General features: G+C 37.6%; 1 protein-coding gene and 1 pseudogene across 3 annotated transcripts in view; both read right to left on the bottom strand.

Annotated features, from left to right (window-relative positions):
* The window catches only part of RFX7 (regulatory factor X7), a 134,195-nt gene extending 112,146 nt beyond the window's left edge, over positions 1–22,049 (bottom strand). The window contains exons 1-2 of one of the 3 annotated variants that reach the window (XM_042941941.1): positions 21,615–22,049; positions 21,298–21,463 (exon numbers count right to left, since the gene is read on the bottom strand). In XM_042941941.1, coding sequence (XP_042797875.1) covers positions 21,298–21,458 — 161 coding nt within the window. In that variant the 5' untranslated portion in view covers positions 21,459–21,463; positions 21,615–22,049. Of the gene's footprint in view, positions 1–21,297; positions 21,464–21,614 lie in introns of those variants that run through there. The other 2 variants (XM_042941940.1, XM_042941942.1) reach the window with 2 other exon arrangements.
* On the bottom strand, positions 4,551–9,336 carry LOC122222002 (annotated as a pseudogene).
* Positions 22,050–23,100: the final 1,051 nt, after the last annotated feature.

Below are 23,100 nucleotides of genomic sequence, written 5' to 3'. Positions count from 1 at the left end.
GAAAACCTGGACTTAAATGGGCTAGAGGCAAAGATGGAGCAAGAAAGTAATTCAGAGAGAAAACTATTAATAAGTACTTTGTTAAGATGTGCCGCTTAACACAACAAAAGTGTGACTCTGATGTAATGTACCCACTAGTATTCAAGCGTATACCCAAAGTTTTCCTTATCATGATGATATATATATATATATATACATATATATATATGATATATGTAATGTAACATATAGTTTTGCATATACTGTATGTCCCTCCAGAGAGGAAGAACGTAAAAACAAAGCTGCAGCCCCAAAGAAAAGTGACCCCTAACACAGGGATTGGAGTAGAAGTGGTAACCACCAGCCAAAGAACAAAAGAGAACTTTCTTTCTGTCTGGAAGTTCTTCTTATCTGTTTAATGTAGGAGAAACATTTTAGAGATCTGTGTTTTGTTGTTTAAAAACTTTAAAAATCCCCTAGGAGCAAGAAATAAAATACTCTCCAAGAAAACAAAAGTGATCAGAAAGATTTTTTTAAAGAACTGAGATAGACATAAAAAAAATACAAGTAGTTAATCTTGAATTCTCTGGAAATATATTGCCTTCAAGAAAGAAATCACATCACCCAAAATTAAGCCTTAAGGATCACAGCTAAGTGAATAGGTTGTCAATATGCCAGACTTCTTCATACTTTGTTTTCAACAAGAAGTCAGGCTATACTAATGTGATATGTCATAATTTCCAGAGGTTAAAAAAGTGTGGCAGCAATACCACAAAGCTGTTTTTCTCCTCCCCTATATCACCAGTGAAAAACTGTAAAGAATTTTAACGAATCTCTAGTAAGCATACTGAACACTTCTTTTCAATAAAGAAGCACACAACATATACCAGTAAAACCCATCATACAAGGAGAAAAGGTGAATTTCAGAAAAATGCTTTATGCTTAAAGCTAAAAACAAAACAAAACAAAAACCCCAACAACTTGAGATTATACATACTAATTTAAATTCTGATATAATTTCTCTTTGGTAATGCTGTCTACGTTAATAAATTATACATTCAAAAAGGTCATCTATAAACAAAAATTTACAATAAGCTATCCTTTTATACTGCTGGAAATGGTGTATAAAGATTTTTACTGGTAAAAACACTGAAGTTTGCTATTTTTATTTATAACTTTTACTATACTTAGTAACTTATAACTTAAACACACGAGGGGGTGGACAGTGTGACATGGGAGGAAGAATAGCACGAAAATCTGCACCAGACTTCCAAATGACATCTAAAAGAAGTTCAGTAGTTATGGAGTTTGCTCATGCATTCACTCATCCTGTACTAGAGAAATAATCTCTAAATGAGAGAGCTATAATTCCTGTCTTTGTGGTGTTGATATTCCAACAGAGGAGACTATAAAATTATACAATTATTTTATTAGAATTGGAATGTGTGGTAACAAGAATTAGAACCCAGTAGGGGAGTGATTTAAGGACCTCACTATGTCAAAGATTCAGGAAAGACTCCTTCCTTTTGTACTTGAGTGGAGCTCTGACGGATATGTAGAAATTTACTTAAGGTGGGGAAGACTGGTGGTTAGGGTTCCGAGAGTATGGATTAGGCAAAAGGACAGCAAGTGAGGGAATGCAGGAAAACAAAACTAATTAGAGATCCCAAAATGGCATTCTAGTCTATTAAAAATAGTACCTAAATGCAATCATTTAAACAAGAGTTTGAGACTTCAAAAATAGTAACATACCAAACTGCACTGCAAAAGGAAACCATCAGTAATAGTAATAAGGCTACTGGACTGTTATAATGATAATCATTTGTAAGTTCTTTAAAACAGTATCTCTACTGTTAATACATAGTTTCATTTTAGTTATTTAAAATAACTGAGTTATATGTAAAATGTTCTATAGTCTAATTCTCACCTTTTACTAATTTAGTTAGGTCATTTATTCTAAATTCCTGATGCCTCATTATATTCAATAGATACATTATGAACATTTAGTCTCTCTGATGGCACATTTAAAAAATTTTAGTAACAGCACCTATGATACTGTACTTAATATGGAAGCATGTCCCTATAAGCAAAAAACCTAATATATAGCATAATTTTTTGTTATTATTACAGCTCTACTTAAAGAAAATGGTAACAGTTACATTTATAATTACAAAAGTACTCTTTAAAATCGTTTGGAAAACAGAAGTATAAAGAAAATGAAATCATTCACAGCTAACTCCAACACCCTGAGACCACCACTTACTAATATTTTTAAATAATTTTAAATATTTTTAGTAATTTTTAAATAATACTTCATCTTTTACACACCTACACATACGTGCACACACACCCCTAGTGTAAAATGTCGGTAACCCAGCCTTTGCCCCTCTATAGTTTCTTCTCCACACAGCAGCCCAGGGAGCCTAAAACACCAGTAAGGTCATGTCACACCTCTGCTCAGAGACTTCCAATGGCTCCCACCTCACCCAGAAGTTTTAGAAGCACCTAAGTTTTAGTGCTTACTAGACCTGCAAGGCCCTACACAAATCTACCCCTCTTTTACTTACGACCTCATTGCTATACTCTAGCATACTCTCACCACTCTGGCCACTTGGCCTCCTTGCCACAGCTTTCTCACCTTCACATTTGCTGTTCCCTCTGCCTGGATAACTCTTCCCTCAAATATCATCACGGTTTTCCTCTGTCACAATACAGGTAATACAGTTAAGAATAAAAAGTAATCATAGTAACATATGGTGTTTTAAAGTGAAAAAGTTCTTTGAATTTACTGTGGTTAAAGAGTAACAGCCAACATATATCAAGTTCTTACCATGTGCCAGATTCTATACCAAAGTGTTTTATATGACTTATCTCATTTAATCTTCACCACTCTGTACAAGGTAAGCACTATTACTATTTCCACTTTACTGATAAAGGAAACAACTTCTAAAAGTTATGGGGACCTGAGCAGCAAACCCAGGCAACTAATTTCAGAATGCATTATGACACATCACTAAAGTGAGCTTCCTCTTTGTGATTCTCATTATTTCTTGCTTTAAAACTTTTAAATATGTTTTTCTTTAAATGAAAGTTTTTATGCTGGACAGAGAAATTTTCTAACCATCTTAAAGAAAATTAATTTAGTAAAGTAGTATCTCACTGGTTCGAAATACATTACAGAAAAAAGTAACAGCTCACATGTTATGCTCTATAATTACAAATATAAAAAGTTGAAATGTCAGAAAATAATGTGTGCCATAGGAAGACTCAAGTATTTGACCAGCTATGATGAAGCTTAAGGTAATACTGAGACCTTTTTTTTTTTTTTTTAGCAGTAAGCCTCTATACAGAAGAAAGCTCTTTAGCATGTCTAAAGTAATATAAAGATTGGTCCACAAAGGATAAAGACAAGGAAAGACCATAAAGAAAAAGCACAGAGCAATTACAACTTCATTTTTGAGTTTCTACAAATCAATGTTCTACTGTTAAGTCCATCAACATGTAAAACAAAAATACTATCTTGAATGCTCCTACTGCCTTCAAACCTTCAGAAATGATTAGATAAATACCTTTCCATTTCTAATCAATTCAGTCAATATAGTTCACTTTTCAAATGCTTTAAAAAACATCAAAACATCCTAAAATTAAATCATTGCAATTACTGCACAACTTTGAAAGTACACTAAAAACCACTGAATTGTATGCTAATGCAGGTAAATTTAGTGGTATGTAAATTATCTCATTACAACAGTTTAGGGGCACGTGGGTGGCTCAGTCAGTTAAGCATCCGACTTCATCTCAGGTCATGATCTCACAGTTCATGAGCCTGCTTTGGATTCTGCATCTCCCTCTCTCTCTCTACTCTCTCTCTGCTCACACTGTGTCTCTCAAAAAATAAACAAACATTTAAAAAATTAGAATGTACATAAAAAATGTTCACTAAATTACTCATAAAATTAATTCTAAACAGGAAATTAAATACTTTATACACAAAACTGGACACAAAATGGCCATTTTAGAAGATGTGGAGAAAATGGAACCCTTAGGCATTGTTGGTGGGAATGCAAACTGGTGCAGCCACTGTGGAAAACAGTTATGGAGGTTCCTCAAAAAGCTAAAAATAAAACTACCCTACACTCCACCAATCACACTATTTATCCAAAGAATATAAAAACACTAAATCAAAGAGATGCATGCATCCCTATGTTTACAGCAGCATTATCTACAGTAGCCATGATATGGAAGCAGCCCAAGAGTCCATCGACTAATGAATAGGTAAAGAAGATGTGGTGTATATATACGATGGAATATTATTCAGCCATAAAAAAGAATGAAATCTTGCCATGTGCAATGACATGGATAGAGCTAGAGAGTATAACACTTATTAGTGAAATAAGTCAGAGAAAGACAAATGTCCTATGATTTCATTCATATATGGAATTTAAGAAACAAATGAGCAAAGGTTAAAAAAGAGAAAGAGAGAGACAAACCAAGAAATGGACTCTTGAGAACAAACTGATGGTTACCAGGGGGGAGGTGGGTGAGGGGATGGGTTAAACAGGTGATGGGGAGTAAGGAGCGCACTTGTGATGAGAACTGGGTGATGTATGGAATTGTTCAACCACGTATTTTACATCTGAAACTATTATATTGTATGTTAACGAGCTAGAATTAAAATAAAAACGTTAAACAAAAACATGGCCATTTTCCCTTTAGATCTTTATAATTTAAGTACCTTATCATTTACATGTAACTTTCAGGTTCTCAAATTTAGCGTTACAACATATTGGTGAAGCATGTTACAAGTAATTGGTTACTAAATAATAAAGTACCAAAGTCAGTGAAAGGTATACTTGTAAACAACATAAGGTTGTCTTGATTTTTTTCCCCCAACTTTTAGAAACCTTTTATTTTCCATCAACCTTATTTCTTTGTGGAAGAGCAGCTTAAGACCACTCAGTAGTTGTTCATACACATTCAGTGGCCTGAGCTGTGGAAGCTGCAGCCCTGTCTTCCGTGGTGGGCAAGTGTTCCAGTCTTCAGTAGGGAACTGCTAACGGAGCACAGAGGGCATCTGCACACCTTCAGACCAGTCTGCGACTTCAGGTTGAGTAGCAGTCAACTCAGGAGCTGGAGCAGTCCATTCACCCTGAAATTCCTCCTTTGTCATAACATTTTCAGCAGTGGCCTGCTCTTCCTTTTCAATCTCTTCAGGATCTCTGTAGAAGAAGAAATCAGTCATGACCTCCCATGGGTGTTCACGGGAAATGGTGCCATGCACGCACAGAAATTCTGGGGCCAGCGTCCACCACCCCAGACACAGTGAGTGGGTTCCTTTCTTGTTGCAAGGGATGACAATATCCATGTAGCAAAGAGGAGAGTCTGTGTCACACAGAGCAATGGTAGGCAGGTTAACATAAGACGTTTCACTCAGAGGCTGGTGGTCAACCCTGGAATCAGTAACCACCAGAAGTCTTGGTTGCAGAAGGATACCTGGATCTGGCTAGTGAAGGTTCCAGGAGTGAAGTGGCCAGCAACAGAAGTGGCTCCAGGGGTGGCAGCAAACTTCAGCACAGCTAACTGGCCAGTATTCCTGGATGACAGAGCACTGACATCAGTGGGGTTTTCAAAGGCAACAATGGCAGGAGTGCCTACAGAAGCTTCTCCCAAGTTCTCTTCAGATTTATGATATAGATGTCATCATTTTTCCTTTTGGAAAGTCAAGGTTGGTGCCACTTAAGTGGGTACCTGCTACAAGGAATTTCAATTTGTAAGTCAAGGTTGGAATTTGGAAGTTCAATTTGGAAGTCAAGGTTGCGGCCACTTAAGTGGGTTCCTGCTACAAGGAATTTCAGGGCATCTTCCTCCTTCATTTGCAGACTATCAAGGGCTCTGGACATCATGGAAGCTTTTTTTAAAGTTATGAGGGGAACCCAGAACACTGGTTGGACCCCTCTCTGGGCAGCACAGAAAGGCAGTTGTTCTGGTTTTTTAATCTACTGTAACAGTCTCTTTTAACTGGTGTATTTTGAACATGCACAGTTGAAGTGATTATTGATACAGTTGGATTAATATGTACCATATTTTAATGATTTACTATTCATTGCTCTTTTTCTTTGTTATTTTTTTGTCTTCTCTATTTCTGACTTCTCTGGTTTTATGTGAACACCTTATATGATTCTATTTTCTTTACTCTTTTGGCATGTCAATTACACTTCCTTTCAAAATCTTTTTAGTGGTTTGCAATATACTTTTATGACTAATCCAAGTACACTTTGAAAACACTATACCACTTTAGTTACTACAAGTACTTTCTAAAACTATTCCCAATTCCTCTCTCCTGTTCCTTATGACATTGTTGTCATTCATTTATTCATAAGGTATAATCACCAAATACATTATTTTGAACAAACTATTATCTGTTAGATCGATTAAATGTAAGAAAAATGAAAGCTTCCATCTTCATTTATTCCTTTTCACTCCTTTATGTAGATCTAAATCTTTGACCTATATCATTTTCTCTTCCTTTGAAGAACTTGTAACATCTCTTACAAAGCAGGTCTACTAGTTACATATTCCCTCAATTTTGGTTTGTCTGAAAAAGATCTTATTTCTCCTTTACTTCTGAAGGATACAGACACAGAATTCACCAGATACAAAGTTGGTGGTTTTCTTCTTTTAACTCTAAATACTTTACTCTCTCCTTGCTTGCTTGATTTCTGAAGAGAAGTCTGATAAAATTCTTATCCTTGTTCCTCTATAAGTAAGGTGGTTATTTCTCTCTGGCTTCTTTCAAGATTTTATCTTTGTCTTTAATTTTCTGCAGACTGAATGCAATGTACCTAGGGATAGATTTTTGTTGTTTATTCTGCTTAGTATCTCTGAGCTTCCTGGATCTGTAGTTTAGGGTCTTTAATTTTTGGAAAATTCTCACCCATTATACTTCAAACACTTCTGGTTTCTTTCTCTCTTCTCCTTCTGATATCCCAATTGTGCTTATGATACACCTTTTGTAATTGTCCCACAGTTCTTGGATACTCTGTTCCATCTTTTTCACTTCTTTTCTCGGTGCATTTTAGTTGTGGGAGTTTCTATCGATGTATCTTCATGTTCACTGATTCTTTCCTCAGTTATGGCCAGTCTACTGTATAGGCCCAATGAAGGCATTCTTCATTTGTTACAGTGTTTTTGATTTCTGGCATTTCCTTTGGATTATTTCTTAGAGTTTCCATCTTTGTGCTCACATTACTTATCCATTCTTGCATGATGTCTACTTTTTCCATTAGAGCACTTAGCATATTAATCATAATTTTAAATCCATAGGATAATAATCCCCAAATCTGTGTCATATCTGAAACTGGTTTACCCCTTCATATTGTGGGTTGTTTTTGTTTGTTTTTGTTTCTTTTTTGTTTTTATGTTTGTGTTTATTTTTGCCTTTGAGCATGCCTTGTAATCTTTTCTTGAAAGCCAGATATACTGTTGGGTAAAAGCAACTCTAGTCAACAGGTCTTTAGAGTAAAGTTTTGTATTTATCTACTAGGATTTGGGCTGTTTAACTGTTTGCTGTAGGTGTGGTGTCTAAAGCTAAAATTTTTTCTAATGTCCTTGCTTTTGTCTCCCATGTTCTCTTTGGGAATCCCTAAAGACTCTTTAAAAAAGGTGTGAGGCTTACTCTTGTTTTAGATGCAATCCTGTTATTATACAGGAGCCCTACTGACATGGTGGTAAAGCTGGAGAGAGGCATTCTATTGTCCTATAATTAGGTCTCAGTATTTTAGTGAGCCTATGTTGGATACTTCCCTTTCCCCGGGTCAAGAAAGCTTTGGTAAAGCCCCTGTTAGTTAGGCTCTAGTAAAATATTTTCCCTTGAAACAGGCCTATTAAAAATAATAGAGAGCTCTGGGTATATTTCAAAATGACTACTTTTCTCCTCCTCCTTCCCTGACCCTTCCTATAAACTCCTCACCCACTGAAGCCCTCCCTCACTATGCAAGCAGTAAAAGATTTTTCTCTGATCCTCACAGGGAGAACCTGGTAGGTCTCCTGGAAAGTATGGGGATACCAGTCTAACACTGGGGCTCCTCTGTTTTCAACACCCAAGCTAGGCCACCCAGAGCCTCTAGCATTTAATCCATCAGTTAAGTTTAAAGTGTTCCTACCTATAGTGGCTTCAGTTGTGGGGCTTCTACTCCTGGGCTGCTGCCACCCATCAGCTTTGATTCTCTATCTGCCAGTCTCCAGTTTTGCAAGCAGCAGTTTGCCCTGAATTTGCCTCAATTCTCTGACGCATCTAAGAAGAGCTGCTGATTCTGTTTGTTCAGCTTTTTTTCTTCTTGTGATGACAGAAGTGAGGACTTCCAGCTCTTTATGTGTCATACCAAAAACGTTAAGTCAATATACTTTATTATCATAAGAGCTAAGGTAGGACTATCTCTGGAATATAACTCTTACTTATTTGCATTTTAATATGCTTTACACATAATCCTGGGTTTACCTAAGGGAGAATTATAAGACAATAATAAGCAGGTGACTATCATCCATCGTTAGTCAATAAAAGAGAGTGAAGACTGAGAACCACTATTGCAGTTTGGGATACAGAGGTCCACAAACTGCTGCCCAAGGGCCAAATCCTGCCAGCAATGGAACAAATCTAGCCATTCATTCATTTATATACTTGCATATGTATTGTCTGTAGCTACTTTCCTGATAACAATGCAGAGTAAAGTAGTTGCAACAGAAACCCTATGTCCTACAAAGCCAAAAATATTTACCATCTGGCCCTTCAAAGTAAGAGCTTGCTGGCCCTGGGTTATACATGTGATCTCTGCTATTTTGTATCTCTGTCTGTCTTTTCATTGTTGACCAGGCAGAGTGCAATGATGACCATGCACTATCTATTTTTAATGTTTATTCATGGAGTCATCCATCAATTCATTTAATATACAATTGCTGAGATTAAAGAATCAGTTTAGTGGACTTTTTTGGCAACACAGTGTAAATAATATTATAACAATTACACTCAAATACTATGAAAAATTAAAGGAGTTATTAACTCTACTTGGGGTACTCAAAGTTTGAAAGATTAAAATTTTGCCACAGAGGACTCTGGCTTACTACTGTTTATTAGAAGATATATCCTCTAAGCAAGTGATTCTCAAACTTCTGTATTAGAATCATCTGAAGGGCTAATAAAACAAAAGTTGCTGGTTACACCCCCAGAGTTTCTATTCCTGTAAATCTGAGGGAGCAGCCCCAAAATTTACATTTCTAACATGTTCCAAGGTGATACTAGTATGATGCTAATATAAAGAACGGTTGCTCTAACAAACCAAGTAGCCTCATATAAATACAATTTTAAAGCTAAAAGTGTACCTTATTTTTTAAATGTTTATTTATTTTTGAGAGAGAGAGACAGAGAGACAGAGAGTGAGCAGGGGAGGGGCAGAGAGAGAGGGAGACACAGAATCCAAAGCAGGATCCAGGCTGTGAGTTGTCAGCACAGAGCCGAACATGGGGCTCGAACCCATGAACTGCAAGATCATGACCTAAGCCAAAGTTGGGAAGCCTAATGACTGAGTGAGCCAGTTGCCTCTGAAAGGGTCTTTCAAAGATAAACTAGTTGTTGTACCTCTCTGAAATAAAGAGTATCAGACTAAAAAAAAAAACCAAAAAGTCTCTGACGTCAGATAAATAGAAAGGTCCAATAGACTATAACCTGTTTTATAAATGTGAAACACTTTGGGCCCTCAGAATTGCTCTCCTATTTTAGTTATTCCCTCGCTACTTCCCCAATAAATCCATCTTCCTCAGTTATTTGCCCTAACTCATAGGGTTCATTTGCCGTCTTCAGGCTGTGGCCATGACTCAACAAGTTACCCTAGCTTTGGGTCTTGGCTCCAGAGGTAAGTGGGTTAAATCCTCCACTAGAACCCAACTTTCAAGAAGTTATCTCCAGGTTAATGTTAAGGGGTTCTTCAAAATTCCAACTTCACCTGTTAGGAACGAGGCTGGAACACAAGTAGCTGATTAGCCCACAAAACCCTAACTAAAATACTACTGTATACTCATAAAAGATTACTAAACTATGTAGTAGTCATTTGCTCAGTATTTTAAAATTTTTTTAAAAGTTTATTTATTGAGAGAGAGAAAGAGAGCAGGAAAATGAGTGGGAAAGGGGCAGAGGGGGAAAGGATCCCAAGCAGGCTCTGTGCTGTCAGCGGATTAATTCCACAAACCGTGAGATCGTGACCTGAGCCAAAATCAAGAGTCAGATGCTTAACCAACTGAGCCACCTAGTCGCCCCTGCTCAGTATTTTTAAAATGAAGGACACAATGGCTCTTACTTGGGAGGTATATTATTTTTTAATTTAGACATATACTGAAAAATATTTGATTAGTAGTACTGAAACACTAAATAAAAGATTACTTCAGTTTCACCAGTGCAAATTTAAAAAAAAATCTATTGCTGTAAGTCCTCAATTGTGTAAAATGCAGCTTGAGTTTAATAACTTATTTGAGCAGAAAATTACCACATCAAATGTGTAAAATACAGAAACATTAATATGTAGAAAAAAATCAAGTGCCTCTAAGAATGTAGTAGACAAAAATAGTATTCACTAGTACCTACTGCTGAATGAGAAATAGATGCAAAAGGTGTTGCCCCTAGCTTCAAAGAACTTGCTGTTGATTAAACATCACAGGACAAAAATTAAAGTGATTACATGCTTAATTGTACAAACATCAATATACAGTGTGAGGTCAAGAAAAGGTCAACATGGACTAGAGTAGCTAAAGAATGTTTTATTGTATGATGATTTGAGCTAGTATGATGATTTGAGTTATGACTTTAAAAATGGTTAAAATGTGATTAAGTAGGATTTGGATACAGGCAAGTAGAGATTCCAGAAAAGATACAAAGCAGGAATAAAAGGAGGACCACAAAATATAAGGCAGACACTGAAGTGCTAGCCGGACAGAAGTTCAACGCCGAAGAGCAGAAAGAAATCAGCCTGGACTGACTGCATGGGGCCAGATTATACAGGCCTTTGAACCTGACAGCAATTTTTGGTATGATGTGGTGGGCAACATGAAATTATTATAGGTTATCAGAAGGAGACTACACGGAAAAGGATATTTTTGAAGACTTATTTTGGCAGCAATATATAGCATAGTTCAGAGAGGGGAAAGGCCAGAGGCAGAGGCAACTATGGTGCCATTGTAACAATCCAGGAATGAGATGGTAAAGCACTGGACTGTGGTCCTGGCAGTGGAAATCTAGGGAGTAGAAGATAGGGAGAAATGTTAAGTGACCCTGTGAACTTGGCAATCTTAAAATATTGGGCATAACGATAAGAGAGAAAAATATGAAACCAATATTACTAGCCTGACAGAATGAAGAACAGGTGGCATCTACTACCCAAAGAGGTAAAATAGTTAGAAATGAAAGCAAACTGAGGTAGCAAACACTATGGTACAGATTACTGTGAAAATGCCAAGTTTACAAAGACAGTGGTTGCTAGCTACCTGTACTCTAGCAAATGAATCAGTAGATGTGATTAGAGTTGTCTGATCAGTCCATCTATTTGTGACTTTATCAAACAAGTGAACAGAGAAAAAAATGGATAGTTGAGAAATAAGTGCCTGGATATTCACCATTAAAGGGCATCTAGAGGAAAGAAGCAGGAAAACTAAAATGTTAGTCAGAAGTAAGGTCCATGAAAACAAAGATCTTGCATCTTTGTCCATGGAATCCCCAATGCCTGGCAGAGTAGCTGACACAAAGGCAGCTCTCAAAAAGGAATGAATGATAATTCCCAAACTACAAAGGAATCATATTAAAAACTAGAGCTGAAGACACGATAAAAGATAAAGACTGAAAACAAAGGCCACTGAGTTGGCAAGAAGAACAGGAAGCCAGACTGCAAGAGTCAAAAAGGACAAGAGCAGAGAGAAGATCTAATGGAGTGAGGGTGGTGAGCTGATGGACAGACGGCAACCAAAGGGAAGAGCAGCAGGGTAGACAAAAAGCATTATTTTACTTGTTTGGGTATTTTTCTAAATCAAAAATTATACTTGCTCATTCAAGAAATTTTCAAGAATATATAAAGGCGGGGGGGGGGGGGGAAGCATACATTTGTTCCACCATCTAAGTGGAAAACATAACAGTTTTAAAATGTATGTTCACTTATTCCTCCAAATATATAAGTGGGCTTACAAATCAAACAACAGGATTATAAATGAGGGACTGAAGGGGAGGGAAAGGAGTAAGGAAAATAGTAAAACCAGGGATGAGACTAGCTAGCAATGGTTACCACGTTTCTTAAATCTTTTCTTAGTGGTCAAAAAAAACTGCATTTTTCTGCTTTATTTTTTATTATTGAGTAAGGATTTTTGCACTGTTAACTGTTTATATTATTATTCTTATAAAATGAGTATTTGCATTCTTCATTCACTTACCTAATGACTTTTTTTCTTAGACTATGAATGAGCTCTTTAGGTCACTGAAAGATCAACTCTTTGTTTTACTGCAAAAACTTTTCTCCAAGGTTGTTTGCTGCTGCTTTAAGGAAGTCATAAGCATGTATAAAGTCACAGGAAAAGCAGCCTGTGGAAAAGAACAGTTTGATGATGCTGACAGAAAGGGTATGTATTAGAACAAATTCCCTAAATATATGAAAAGGGATGAATCCAAATGGGAAAACAAATTTCATCTGATAATGGAAAAGTACACAGATACAGATGCTAAGACACAGGATCCAAAATACCAGCTAAGTGAGGTATACAGAGGATCCCACATATAGTTGTATTCTGATCCTCTTCACGAAGTGGCCATTATTCAAAGAGAGTCAACTCAGGGTACTAACAGAGCAGTTCCTGGTCCTCTGCCCCAGTTCTCAACATGCCCATCCTTTCCTTCTCTATTATTACTTTATTTTTTTCTTCTACCTTTGCACATTAAAATTTAGATGAGAGAACTGTGATTGGTGGAAACCCCACTCCCCAGGTAAGCAAATTTTGACCTAAGCTATCTTCCCCTAATTATTCTCATTACTGGTAAGGTTTACTGCCATCAACAACTGTGACTCTAATTCCTGCTAGTGGGATATTAAGTTGTATTTGGATCAATAGTCCATCCCTTGATTTTTAAGGTCACCATCAGATGGTTATGGTCACCATCCTGAATTTTGCCAATAAGAGTATTATATCTTACTGAATCCCTCTGAATCTAACTCTCTATTTTTTAATTTAATTGATTATAGCACACCATCGCTGCATTTAACAAAATCTTACTTTTGTTAAATTCAATTAATGACGCATGCAACTACCACAAAGGGGTGAATGTTTTAAATGAGGAGTAGTGTCTTGTTACTTTTTAATCCTCCTGACTATATATAATATACATTAAAATAAAGGTATACTGTATTCAGTTTTCCTTAACCACCTGATTCTGTAAATTCAAGACTAGTTTTTGACCTTCTCACTTCTCTGAAAACTTGTATGTACAGAATTTGGCCAAACACTGGTTGTTAATATCTCCTGCTTCAGAAAAAGGAATCATGTATTTAATAATATCACAGTAACATTTTAGATCATAGACTGCTTACATACATATGCAATTAATAGATCTAATAACTGCAATCAAATTAGTGAAGTGATTCACTTAAATTAACTGAAGCATCTTGTTCAAATAGATTTCCCAGATTCCCAGAAGCACCAACTTTACTTCAAGCAAGAGGTCAATGAAGTGACACTCTTATCCAATTAAATTTTTAAAATTCCATATATACTGCAAAAACAATGGTAAGTACTTGGCTACCCCATATAAATAAAATATTTTACTGTCATAAATTATTTACTATGCAGTGACTGCTTTGTTTTAGGTATATATTCAGTCTCTGAATTCCTATGAACCTTACGTACTAGAAAATGAGAATGTTTCATTTAAATTCAGTAAAAATTCACTACATTGGGATCATCTCAGGTAAGGCCAGTCTAAATCACTGAAAAAAGTTAATTCACACAACTGAGATCATTGTTCCCCGAGAGTTGAGAAAAATTTCATGGAAACAATAGACATGAATCGAACCTTAAAGTTAGTAGACCCTTGTATCAGAAGAAAAAAGAAAGGTTTTTAAAGTAGCAGGTAAAGAGACCAGCACAGGCATACAAAGAGAAACACGATAATAAAAGCAAAGAAAAAGGGTTAGTGCAAACTGCAGTCACCACTTAACAGAGTAATCCCCTGTTCTCATCTTGTAGCTACTTGACAGTACAAGGTGATCAAAGTAGAAAAGCCACAGAAAAATAAAAAGAATACAAGTACAGAAAGAAAAACACAAACCCAAGTGCTCTCGATGCTTGGTTTGTATCTTAAAATGAGGCCTCATAAATTCCAACACCACAGCCCTAGAGACTCATACCCTCCCCCTCCAAGATAACCAATAGTTCACAATGATCCCCATGCTCTTGGTAGGTATCAGTAATCAATCAGATTTAGCATGTAAATTCAAATCAATTTGTTAATCCTGTGTTGGAATTAGTGTAAAGGTATCCTTTGCTATCTGAACCCTTGCTATCCAAGCTCAGACTATGAATGGGTTCAGGTAAAAAAAAAAAAAAAAAAAAAAAAAAATTTTTTTTTTTTTTTTTTTTTTTTTTTTTTTAAGACAAAGCTATTTGGAAGAGATGGTATTTCACACCATATGGACTCTTGCCTTCCAAAATTCCAAGACATAACAGATTGGAATCTGTCACTCTGACCTCTCGCTCTATGAATTCAGAAACCAGAGACTCAAAGAGCAAGTAATATCTTCATGTTTTCAGTTTGTTTTAAGATATGAGGAATATAAAACCTCACCTCCCACACAACTTTTCATAATATATAGAGAAGCTATTGTAATAGATGTCTGAAAATGGTATTATGCATAATTAACCAAACCTCGTTGTCTTCTATTTCCTCTTATAAATAGGAGGTATTAGAGCCCACTATCAGAAAAAAGTAAATGTCTCAAGAAAGAAAAATTAAATGTTTTAAAGTTTTTATTCACATGGGTTAAGGTTAAGTGTTAACTCTCTTATTAATCTCATAGCCAGCACACAGTGCATTAAGGCCTCAGAGCTTATTGTTCCTTATTTATTAACTTGCCCAGGACAGGAAGATCCTTCCTCCTTTTGGTCGATGCTGTTCATCTTTAACCTGAAGTCTTAGAATCCTCAATAAAGCAGAAGAGAAAGCAAGTAAATACACACAGGCTGGTGGAAAAAAGAGGCACTGGTTTAGTTTGGGCAGAGATATGGAGTAACCATCTTACTGTCTTGTTCTTTACACTTATAAAGAACACTGTCACAATAACACATTAAAAAGTCTACCCTAGGGGTGCCTGGGTGGCTCAGTTGGTTGAACCTCTGATTCTTGATCTCGGCTCAGGTCATGATCTTAAGCTTTTTAAGATCGAGACCTGTATCGGGCTCTGCACTGAGAGCGTGAAGCCTGCTTGGGATTCTCTCTCTCCCTCTCTCTCTGCCCCTGCCCCACTTGCACTGTCTCTCTCTCAAAATAAATAAATAAACATAAAAAAGTCTATGTTAGGTGAAGAGGAGAAGTAGTGAAGCTCCACCCTATACTAAATAATTCTGAAAACACACCTTTCTTATCTACATAACCAAACCACTACTGCCTTAAAATGTTACACTATTACTACAGGAAAAAGTTCCTATGTGAGGTGCTTTTAAGTACTGAGCACTTCTTTATAATTATAAGCAAAACAAAATGAGCACACAAATAGTCCCCATAGTGCAATCTCTCAATTAGTAAACTCCCCAACAACAGGGATTACTGCACAGACTTACATATTTCTGCACAATCAACAACGGCTCTTAGAATACTTTAAATGTAATACATGCTCAATAAATATTTGCAGACAGAATCTCACATAACAGAACTCTTGCATAAGGTAACAAAAAGTGAATAACACCTTCAGATAGTCCTGGGCTAACACCCAAGAAACACTGACAAATCCTAACAATTCGTCCATTGAAAATGTTCTGTTGATTGCCTATGATTAGTTAATTCTGTTAGTCTTTCACTGTGCTTATGGTATGTTTTATTATTCCTGTCAATATTAATTTAGTAACACAGTCATAGAAAGTTAAGCTAAAGGAACTTGCAAGGTCATCTAGTATAAACCTTTCATTTTACAGACAAGGAAATGAAGGTCTACTTTTCTCACAATCAACACTTTGGCACTTGTCACCTCTTTCCCTGGTTCCCTAACTAAATAAAAGAGACATTTTATTGCACTTTTTTGCTTAGGTTAACATTACAAGTGAAGGCACATTCCTCAAATGCCAGTCTCTAGCATAGTATGTTGTATATAGCAGGTACTCAGTCAGGTGAGTACTTACACACTGTTCTTGCTCAGTGTTCAAATTTCAGTAAATGACAATGCTCATTTTAATTATTTTCATTTGTACAATTTTTGTGTGCAACAATTGTCTTTCTAATATAAAAAGTGATCTGACACAAGTTTTTACTCAAAGCATTATCATTCATAACATAAAATACTTCTGTCTTTTCTACCACGGTGAAGCTCATTTTCCCCAATAATACCAAAACTAATAGTGAGGCAGAAACCAAATCAGTTTTGCACATAACATTCAAGACACATCCCCGTAGGGAGATCGAATTGGTAAATTATACACACACACACACACACACACACACACACACACATCCATTACCTAAGAGCTAAACATTAGGCCAGGGGCTTGAAACTGCTTTACTTGCCTTCCTGGTCAATAGGGAAAACAATTTTATCAGTTTCAAATCACAGAGAACAAGGAACTGCCTTCTTTCTGAAGTCACAAACTGTTGGGATGCAACCATCACAGCTAGTCTCAATACAGGACAAGCCCCATGTTCAACCAACTATTCAATACTATATGAAAGCCAGGTAATGTACTAGTCAGTCTCTAATTTTAAAGCAAAATGAAGATCAAGGACTTAAGGTTACAGTAAACTCTAAAGTTATAAGCTTTATAGTAAATGTTTCCCACTGCAGTTGAAGGAACAATAACTATTCTCAGACAGAGCTCATAAATGCCCTGACCCAGAACCAAGGACAAAATGGAACTGCTGAGTTCTAGTACATGGGACAGAAATCAGGTCTAATATGGCTTTACCATGTAAACCTTGTGGATCATCATACTTTGCTCTCTGTAACTAATATATAAAAAAGTAAAACAAAACTGTCTAATTTGGGTTTAAATTGAATTTAGAAAACATCCAAAAGGTCCACATACATAATTTCACTTTGATTATAATTTTAAGTCTAAAATGCATGAGATTCCGAAGTCTGTATGACTTACCGGACTGAATAAAGACAAGAAACTCTGGCACCAACACTGCTTCCAAGGTGTGATAATTAATGAGAGGAATCCTATCTTTCCTGTCATTTAATTTGTCTGTTTCCAAGAAGTAGGTAGGACAATGACACATCTTAAGGACTGTTTAACAAATGGTTTGCAAGGTCTTACAAATAAATAAATAAAGGGTTATAAACAGGCTTATAAACAACTGATAACTAATTCTTTCAAAAATCCCTGAATTTGTTTCTTGAGTAAATACAGTATTAGAACATTCTCTACAGTAAAACATCGGGATTTCTTTCAAATTTCTAGATAAAGGTTTGCTGTTTATGTTACAGCCAAATTGCAAATGTTAATCACTCACACCCATGTAGGTATGATTATTCTCCTAACTAATCACAAACAGGCAGAAGAGATATCAAATGTAATTTTTTTCTATCCTATTTTTTTCACAAGAATTTTATTCTATCAGGGCTTCAAGTAAAACTGTTTTAAAATGGAAACTAAAGCAGCGTGTGTGTGTGTGGGGGGGTATTTTTAACTAAACACAAATTCTCTTTTTTTCTTCTTTAAACTACGAAGATATTGGGGAGACAAGAGGAATGAAAAACTTGCTTTGGGTTTTTTTTTGTTTTTTTTTAGGTATCCAAACAGGGGTGCAATGTTAATTTCAAGCAGTTTGCAGTGAGGTTAGCTGTGGCTGTTTTAGGTTGCCAGAACAGATTTTTATTTAGGAAAAAAACACAGGTTACTAGTTTCATTTTTTTAATGCAAAGTTTATATTAGAATCCTATTATTTAGAAAATAACATTTTCACAGCCTATTCAGTATTAATACACATCTCTGTAAATACCTCTCCTCTCAAAGTAGTAAGTGATTTGGACCTTTGTCTATCGAGTGGGAATGAGGAAGGTCAAGAAGTGCCAGCTTATAAACTTGGGACTTAAGTGGATGATACTCTTAAATATATCAACAAATATTACAACACTATCAAGTTGGCAGTATCTTCATTTTCTAGAACTACCTTATTAACATTTTTTTAGAATTTTATTTCCAATTCTTATGAAATAATTTCTGATCTCATCAGGTACCATGATTTCAACTTTGAACACTTAACCTTTTTTTTCAAAGTCTCATTTAATGCTTAAAATTACAATGGACATACTTTCATCAAACAGCATTTTAGTTTAACAGAATAATTATGAACTGAAATAATAAATAACTCATTGTCCAACTAAGGGCCTGCCTCACATATTATATGTATATTTGTTGAATAGGAAGACAAGTACGGACTTGTTTGTGATCTGCAAGTTCAATAATTTAGAAACTGTGATCAACCTAAATGCAAAACCCATTTGATAATTTTAAAATGCCACATTTTGGCTTAATGTAATTTTAAATTCTCATTAGTAATGATACCAAAGGTTGATGTAGAAAGTAGTACAAAACTGATCTCTCAGAGCATTATCAAATTATAAAGTAACTGATAAAAAGATATTGTTCCCTCAAAAAATGTGAAATGAGATATTTGCAATCTTATCTTAAAGACTGCAATCTTATCTATTAAAAATTGTTTTAATTTAGCACACTAGTTCTTAGAGGAGATGGTGGTGAAAAGAATTGCAATCTTATCTATTAAAAATTGTTTTAATTTAGCACACTAGTTCTTAGAGGAGATGGTGGTGAAAAGGCTTTCACTTTTTTTAGTGTCTTTATTTTAGATAGTCACTTGATGAATAATACAAATCCAGCCTTGTGGGTCAGGGGATATGAGACTATATATTAACTATCTCCACTAATGCTGTTTATGACCCACTACTGTTGTTTGTTCCAAAGTTCTAAACGTAATCATTTTTGCAAATAGGATTTCTACGCTTGAAAATTAAACACTAGTAAGTGTGGCATTACAATTTTAAAATAAAGATATGAAATTGTATACTTGGGGATGAAGGTGTTTGTTGCCCATTATTTTTTCTGAGCAAGTAGCAAAAAATGAAGTGCACTCTAGGATAAGTTTTTCTCACATTAGAGTCAGTGCAGTTAAGTTGTAATGAATGTGTAAATACAAATTATCAATGAAAGGATAATTAAATCACATGATTTACCAAAAAGAGCACTATCATTATTATTCAGTCAGTTGGCTATATAACTTCTATTTTAAAAATATAAAGTGGAGTTTCCTTTCCCCTACTGTTCTCATAATAAATTAAAATACATTACTAATTCAACTTTTAAAATGTGCCTTTTGTAAAAGATTTTAGTTCTTTAATTTGGATGCCCCTTACCTTAAATGTAAAAACCAAGGGGCAAATACAATTCAATGATGATTTCAGAGACACTAAGTTACATTAAGTTAATAGGGGTTAAAACCCACTACTTTCTGGCAGGAGATTAACCATCTCTCCCTTTAAAGTTTTCAAAAGGGGGTGAGGGTATCCCTTAAGGAATAAAGGCTTCTCTCTCTGTCTCTCTGTCTCCGTCTCTCTCTCTCTCTCTCTCTCTCTCTCTCTCTCTCTCACACACACACACACACACACACACACACACACACACACGACAATCTTACTTCTCTGACCTATTCAAGCTGCCAAAACATGACTATCATCAAAGCCAAAAAATTCTACCTTAAAATATTTAAACTTCATTTTAAAATTAAAACTGAAAGCAAGATACTCAGCTGCCAACTACTGTGTAGTAAGAAACTATTAAAGCCTGCACTGACCTACTTCATATCAGCATCATGACAACATGGATGTATGCCAAGAAATAATAAAAATTACCATATAACAAACCTTAATTTTGTATTTAAAAATTGTGACTGTTTTTAAAATGCATAAATATTGTACTACAATGTGTTATGATGCATTTATTTTTAAATTGCAATAAAATGAAGGAGTTTTAATATTTTAGTAGTCATATTCAATGATGGACATGTGGTATTTCATTTTTAAAATCAGAGCTTGTTTTACACCACATTCTATTTTAAAACGTCTATTAAAAGCAATCTCTTAGACCAAAGTCCAAATATTGCTTTCCACTTTTAAAACAGTACTACATTTTTTAAAAATGTCAGTTAATGAAGAATCCTACAAAAATAATGCAAGTTCATGTTCAAAGAATATTTACAATGGCTCTAACAGAGGATAGACTTAACTCAATGTATTTAATTATTAAAAGATTGCCACCAGTCCGTCAGAGTTTAACCTAATGCTGAAATATTGTAAATTCTCATACAAGCAAGCAGAGAAATGGCAAAGGATATCTCACCTATGGTTTTTTTAAAAAAAGAAAAAGGCACGAAATGGCAAGACATTTTAAAATAAAACATCTTTTTAAATTAAAAAATCACTTTACAGTGTAAACTGCCACCTTAAAATATCATATACTAAAAAAGCCCTTTCTTCACAATCATGCAAATAAACTCCCTGGAAAGGAAATTTAATCTCAGAATAAAGAAGGCAAAAACATCCAGAAATAGCAGCTAAACCAACCGAAAGGAAGAGACACATTAGGTTTTGTGCTGCATATTAATATTCTTACGCACAATGTCTGTTTGGTGAAAATTCACAATACACTTCTTCCTCTCTGTATGACTGCAAAAAGGAGTAAACACATTTCACATTCCTGAGTCCTAAATTCATGCCACGATCATGCAACATGACTTAATTTCGTCCCATATTCCTCTTACACATAAATGAACACCACAAATAACTTGTTTATCTACACTCACAATTGAGGGGGTAAAAGCATTTTTTGGGGGGGGGGATATGGAGACCAGAGGTGATGCAAAGTCCCCACACCTCCAGAGGTCCTATAAAAATGCACCCGACTCTGGATACCCACATTCAATGAATGCTTCAGCCTCTTCCTCCGCCCGCCGCCCCCCACCCCGTTTGCAGCAGAAATGTGCCTGGGCTTTTTTACCCCGGCGATGGAGGATCCTCTTACCAGATGGAGTTCTTGATCTTGTGTTGCAGCGCGCTGGCCTCTGTCCCTGGCAGCCCAGGCACAAGGGCTGGCAGAGCCACCCCCGAGTTGGGGGCGCTGGGGGGAAGCTGCTGATGGGCATCAGGCTGCTGTGGTGGCGGCTGTTGTTGTTCCTCTGCCATCGCTGCTGGAGGGGTGGGAGGGAGGGAGGGAAGATGGGGGCTCGGGGAAGGGTGAGGGAAGAGACGGGGAGGGGAGGACGAAGGGGGAGAGGAGGAGGAGGGGGGAGGGGAAGAGGAGGAGGAGGAGGAAGGAAGCTGAATAAGCTAGGCCTTTACCCCAGGGCTCGAGTGAGTCGCTTTCGCCTGCCGCCTGGGGGACATCACCGGGGAGACCGAGCGGCTCCTCACGGCAGGGACGCTTCACCGCGGGAGAGGCATGGCGGCGCCCCTCAGCCCCCTGCCGCCGCCGCCTCCTCCCGTCAGCGGCCGGGGCTGAGGGGGATGAGAAGGGGACGTCTGAAGACGAGGTGGGGGTGGGGGGGCCAAGGCTCCCCCAAATCCGAGAACGATTGCTCAGGGACTCCGCGGCCCGGCCTTCCTTTCTTGCCCCGGGGGCTTTCTACTCCGGGGGCCCACGCTGCTGCAGCCCCAGGCTCGGCTCCACGCCACTCCCCACGCCGCCGCCGCCGCCGCTCGCTCCCGGCCCCGCCGCCACAGCGGCCGCCGCTGCCCAGCCAGCCCAGGAGGCAGCCTAGTGCGCGCAGCCGCACTGCGGCCCGGCGCAGACGGCTAAACACCTACCGCTCCGCCGGGGGAGGGGGGGGGGCGTGGACCAGCGTGTGCGGGTTACGGGCGCGGGCGCGGGCGCAGGGGACCGGGAGGGGGGCGCACGGGTGCGCAGGGCAGGCGCGGGCCAGCTCGGCCCGGAACGCGCGCCGCCCGGGCAGAGGAGGGGACTGGCCAAGCTGGTGGAGGAGAGCAGGAAAACGTGGGGGAGGTGCTGGCGAGAGAAAGAGAACTTGCGTGAGGACGAGGAGGAGGAGAAACCAAATATAATATTTGGCGTGGAAATGGGATTCTGTTTTTTTTTTCCCCTTGCATCTTCAAATCAAGAAAAGTGAAATTAATCAACATTATTCCCTCTGCCCTCGACGAGTGATTATTGCTTCTCCCTGGGTAAGCGAAGAGAATTGAAGCAGGTAAGAAGATAAGCTGACTTTTCCAAAGCCCCCAAAGAAGAACACCCGTTGGAATTAACCACCCTTTAGGTAATTCAGTCTTGAACGGAAATCGCAAGTCAGGAGCTGGGTTGAGTGCTTCTCAGTCGGGCATTCAAAGCCCTCCAAATCTGGCCCCACTTTAGTTATCCAATCATAGCTGCCTCCATCCCCCTGCAAGAACTCCCGGCTCCAATCAGTGAAGTCTCCATGCCATTCTCAACGCGCAGCAGATTCATTCTTCCTTCGTGCCTTTGCTCATGCTGTTCCCCTCACCTCCCCACCCCACCCCCTTTCCAGGAATGCCCTCCCTCCCTCCTCTATACCACTCTCAAGCCAACCCAGGCTCTAAGGCACAGCTCAAGTCGCGGCTTGTCAGGGTCCCTGGCAGCCAAGGCCCCTGCCTGCCTCTGAAAGAAACACATACAATTCTGGCAACATGGAGGCTCAGGCTTCAGACATAAGCTCCTTCCTTTGGAGCCAGTTGAACCCCTGGACACACACTCTGTGCCCTTCTTCCCATTCACACTTAAGAGACAGTTTTGTCTACCAAGAATAAGACCCTGCTAGAAACAAGCAAGTCCCCTTTAAGAGCAGAAGAATTG

Source organism: Panthera leo, chromosome B3 (genome assembly GCF_018350215.1).
Source record: "Panthera leo isolate Ple1 chromosome B3, P.leo_Ple1_pat1.1, whole genome shotgun sequence".
Classification (NCBI taxonomy): Eukaryota; Metazoa; Chordata; class Mammalia; order Carnivora; family Felidae; genus Panthera; species Panthera leo.
This window is presented reverse-complemented; position numbering and strand designations above follow the sequence as displayed.